Source organism: Alligator sinensis, unplaced genomic scaffold (assembly GCF_000455745.1).
Source record: "Alligator sinensis unplaced genomic scaffold, ASM45574v1 scaffold1892_1, whole genome shotgun sequence".
In the NCBI taxonomy this organism is placed as follows: Eukaryota; Metazoa; Chordata; order Crocodylia; family Alligatoridae; genus Alligator; species Alligator sinensis.
The window spans coordinates 16,676-21,743 of NW_005842966.1; the positions used below are offsets into that span (position 1 = coordinate 16,676).

At 57.8% G+C, this 5,068-nt stretch overlaps 1 protein-coding gene across 2 annotated transcripts in view; it reads right to left on the reverse strand.

Annotated features, from left to right (window-relative positions):
* Nucleotides 1–3,376: 3,376 nt before the first annotated feature.
* Nucleotides 3,377–5,068, reverse strand: part of RETN (resistin) — a 3,965-nt gene continuing 2,273 nt past the window's right edge. The window contains exons 3-4 of one of the 2 annotated variants that reach the window (XM_025192772.1): nucleotides 4,042–4,110; nucleotides 3,377–3,565 (exon numbers count right to left, since the gene is read on the reverse strand). In XM_025192772.1, the coding sequence (XP_025048557.1) occupies nucleotides 3,426–3,565; nucleotides 4,042–4,110 (209 nt within the window). In that variant the 3' untranslated portion in view covers nucleotides 3,377–3,425. The remainder of the gene's footprint in view (nucleotides 3,566–4,041; nucleotides 4,111–5,068) is intronic. The other variant, XM_025192771.1, reaches the window with a different exon arrangement.

Sequence of the window (5,068 nt, forward strand, 5' to 3'; positions counted from 1 at the left end):
GCAGTGCCAGCCCCCGCCACCAGGGAGCACTTTTACTCCATCTTGTGAGGCTGGGCTGCCTTGGCTCCATCCCAGGCCCTGGCTCTTTGGGGTGGGGGGGCACTAGCCCCCCTGTTTGGGGTCCAGGCTGCTGCAACAAGGGGGCCAGGAGGTTTAGGGGGGTTGGGGGGGTAGCAGTGTCTCCCCCCAGTTGAGCAGGGCTGGAGGCATCTCATGGAGCAGCCACAGGGAGTGATGTGGCCCAGCACCCCTCAGCTGCTCTCCTGCCCTCTTGCTCCCCACCCTCCCCAGCCTCACCTGGCTCCTGTGGGGTGGGGTGGTACCCGGCTAGTGCTGCTTGGATCTTGAGGTTGACCACACTGTCAATGGCACAGTTGGGCTGGCCCCCCAACTGGGGGCACCAGCAGCAGCACCAGCAGCAGCAGCAGCACCATGGTCCTTGGAGGGGGGGAGAAGGCATGAGAGGGATAAGAGGGGTATTAAGGGGGGCCCTGGAGCACTTGAGGGACACCCCTCCCCCACTTCCCAAGGGAGCGAGAGCTCGTGTGCAGCTGAAGGACACACACAAGCACAAACACATACATATGTGCATGCACAAACATACACATTCCCACACGAGTGCGTACCCCCACATATGTATGCACCCACCCACAGGCACGCAGCATAGGGCTCCGAACGCCCAGCAGGGGCAGCACAGACATGCAGATACATGGGAAGACTCACACAGAAACACACATACTTACGCACACAAACACACACACACACATACACTGTGCACATATGCATACCCTCACTCACACACACAACACAGGGCTCAGAATATACAGCTCATTCATGCAGATACATATGTGTACACACATACACATGCACATGTACACACACATGCATGCCCCCTCATATAGAGCACAGGATTCAGAACCTGGAAGGAGCTGTACAGACGTGTTCATGCACACACAGACGTGCATACACACACATACACACAAGCACACACACGTGCACCCAGCCAGAGCTCAGAATACCTGGCAGGGTGTGGCACATACACACATACACACACCCGGATACATACCTCCTTGGATACATATGTGCACACATGCCCTGCAGGGCTGAACTCACCTGGCAAGGTGCCACACACCCACGCAGTCAAGGGCACACTCGCATGCATAAACACATATACCCACAACCTATATATGTGTATTATGCAGATATACATTAATATGCATGCATACATGAACACACACAGCATGGGGATCAGAAGATCCAGCAGGGGGTGACACACAGAGAAACACTCACATACATGCACAAATACCTACACACTCAACCACACACACCCATGAGCACATGTGCCCCCCCACCCAGAGGCTAATACACCAATACACATGTGCACACTCCCACACATACACACATAGACACCCACCCACATAAATACATATGTATGCACATATACTCACACACATATGCATTCATGCACACACAGCAGGGGACTCGGGACAACCAGCAGTGCACATAGACACACATGTGCACCCACATTTGTACGCGCACACTACATTCATTCCCATGCACACCCACACACATGCCCCAGGCTCTCATTCACAGCCCCTGAACACAGAGGACACAATGGCCCCCTGCCACCAGCACCCAGATGTAACACACTCACTCTCCCCAGACCAGTGGGCCCAAGTGCCTGGGGGATTTGGGACCCTCCCAGACCTTTGCTACACCTGATACCAAGGTGCCTAAACACCTCCCAGATCTGCCTGGGTTACCCTCACTTAGGAGAGGTCACAAGGCCCCTTGGCCCATGGTAACAGGGCCAGTTAGAGCCCCTGTGGGGGGCTTCAAGAGCACCCCCTCTCCAGACCCACCTCTGGATGCCTAGGTCCTTGGTCCTGGCTGCCCCAGGGCCACCTTCCCTCTTTTAAGTGCTTGTTGGGCTGATGTGGCAACTTCTCTGGGGCCCTCCGGGCTGTTACACCCCCCCCCCCGACCCCTGCTTACACTGGGGGGGGAGGGGGGCAGGAAGAAGGGAAAAACCCAGGCCCTAAGCTTCCTTGTTTGTTCAGCCCCAGGGCTTGTGGCCTGGGGCCAGCCCTGGCCCAGCTAAGCAGGAGGGGAAACTGAGGCACAGTGAGGGGGCAGCAGCAGGGCCTGGCTGGCTGTGGGTGGGGGTCTGGGCTCTCGCCACTGCATGGTGCTGTCCTGGGCTTGGACCTGCATATCGGATGCCTGGCAAGGGATCTGGGAGTACCCAAAGTCCCAGGGTGAGAGGCTGGGATGGAGGATGCTCGCTGGTTGCAGCGCCTCACATGTCATCTAGAATAATTGATTTCTTCCTGGTCAGTCGGTATGATTTAGAGTTGATTTGTCTAATTTGATGTGGAACACAAAATATGGTGTTTTAAAAAATCCCCTCTGCCACATACACACACGCATGTGTGTGTGCACCCCCACCCCCTAAGGTCCCCAGACAGTTCCAAAGCCCTGGCTCTCAAACCGCCACCCCCACAGTCCTACCTGTACTCAGCTGCTGGGGCTGTTCCCACCACCCTGCCGGGCTGAAGGCTGCCCCATCCCACAACCCCAAGCAGCTCCTTGCTAAGGCAAGTGGGGAAGCACAAGGAAAAACTTTGAAGCTGAGCTGACCAAAACCTCAAACATTTGATATTTTAAAAAAAGGTGTCCAGACAGAGATTGGAGGATCCAAAAAGGAGGACATGTCTGGGAAAACCCGGATGTGTGGTAAACCTATCATAGGCCCCATACAGCCCGTGGTGAGTCTTCCTCAGTTCAGGTGGAAGGAGGTGGGAGTGGGAGTGTCATGGGGTGGGGGGCAGGCCTGTGGGTCCCACCCCAACCCTAGTGCTGCCCCCTCACCCTGGTAACGGCCAACCTTGATTGGGCAAAGCAATGACATCACTTCCTGAAATAGTCCCATGGTGGTGCAGGACTTCCTGGTTTGGACCGTCTGCAGGGGTGGGGGAGGGGATGGCTCCCCTGAGCCCCCTCCAAGGCCCCCCATGAGCTCCACTGGCCCCGCAGGGACCCCTGCCGATTGCCCCAGGCCTGGGTGTGATGCAAGCAGCCAGGAAGCCACAAGGGTTTGCACCAATTCTTCACATGGAGGTGGCATGGTGTGTGCAGGTGTGATGTTACAGACCGGCATCACTGCACTGGGGGAGCTCCTGGAGGCAGTACCCAGACATGTGAGGGGATGTTCAGCAATTTTGGCCCCTTTCTCTTTATACCCCTGCCCCTGCTGCGCCAGGTGCTGTACAAATCCCATAGCAGCTAACCCAGAGGCCCCCAGCTGGGATCAAGGGTGTTGGGGGACAGTACCGAAAGGGGTGTGGAGAAAGGATGAAGCTAGGGCAGCCTCAGGTTGCACAGAGCAGTATTTATTCAGAGAAGTGGGCACAAGCTGGTGGGGCTCAGGCACGGTGGAGCTGGATACGGCAGCACCGGGCACTGGTCCAGTCTATTCCTTGGCACTGGCAGTGGCAAGAGGTGTCACTGCGGATGTCCCAGGAGCCGCAGCCCATGCCACAGGCGCAGGCTGTCGCCTTGAACCCTGGGTGGGGAGAGCAGGGGTCAGTGCAGGGGCAGAGGACATGGAGACCCTCTGCCCACCCCCCCACAGCAGCCCAGCCCATCCTGGGATCACAGAACCCCCCAGTTACTTCCCTCCAAGTCCCTGGAGCCTCCCTGCACCCCCAACATCCACCAGACACCCCCCAGGTCCCAAACCCCCTCACCTCCCCCCAGCACACACATACCCTAGAGTCCCTCTCCTACCCCCATGATCCCACATCCCCACAAGCCCCTTGGTGCCCCACCTCTACTCTTCCCCCAGTCCCCTGACCCCAGAACCTCCTCTTCCCCACAGGATCAGGCCCCTGCCCTCCCTCCTCCAAACTCCCCCTGCCCTACCAAATCCCTGGAACCCCCTTTCCCCACAGGGCCCTGGGTAGGTTGGGGAGGGGCTCAAGAAAGGAAGAGCTGGACATGGCAGCATCGGGCCATACATGCCCCCCTCCCATCTCTCACCACTGGGGCAGGAGACCAGGCTCCCACGGGCATTCACATCAGTACACACCAGCTCCGCGGAGTTGACAGCTGTAAGAGAGGGGGGTGGAGGGGGGGGATCAGTGGGGGTATCGGCATGCCAGATGCCCCCTCTCCCCCAGCCTCTGCTGCTCCCCCGCCACAACCCCAAGCAGCTCCTTGCTAAGGCAAGTGGGGAAGCACAAGGAAAAACTTTGAAGCTGAGCTGACCAAAACCTCAAACATTTGATATTTTAAAAAAAGGTGTCCAGACAGAGATTGGAGGATCCAAAAAGGAGGACATGTCTGGGAAAACCCGGATGTGTGGTAAACCTATCATAGGCCCCATACAGCCCGTGGTGAGTCTTCCTCAGTTCAGGTGGAAGGAGGTGGGAGTGGGAGTGTCATGGGGTGGGGGGCAGGCCTGTGGGTCCCACCCCAACCCTAGTGCTGCCCCCTCACCCTGGTAACGGCCAACCTTGATTGGGCAAAGCAATGACATCACTTCCTGAAATAGTCCCATGGTGGTGCAGGACTTCCTGGTTTGGACCGTCTGCAGGGGTGGGGGAGGGGATGGCTCCCCTGAGCCCCCTCCAAGGCCCCCCATGAGCTCCACTGGCCCCGCAGGGACCCCTGCCGATTGCCCCAGGCCTGGGTGTGATGCAAGCAGCCAGGAAGCCACAAGGGTTTGCACCAATTCTTCACATGGAGGTGGCATGGTGTGTGCAGGTGTGATGTTACAGACCGGCATCACTGCACTGGGGGAGCTCCTGGAGGCAGTACCCAGACATGTGAGGGGATGTTCAGCAATTTTGGCCCCTTTCTCTTTATACCCCTGCCCCTGCTGCGCCAGGTGCTGTACAAATCCCATAGCAGCTAACCCAGAGGCCCCCAGCTGGGATCAAGGGCGTTGGGGGACAGTACCGAAAGGGGTGTGGAGAAAGGATGAAGCTAGGGCAGCCTCAGGTTGCACAGAGCAGTATTTATTCAGAGAAGTGGGCACAAGCTGGTGGGGCTCAGGCACGGGGGC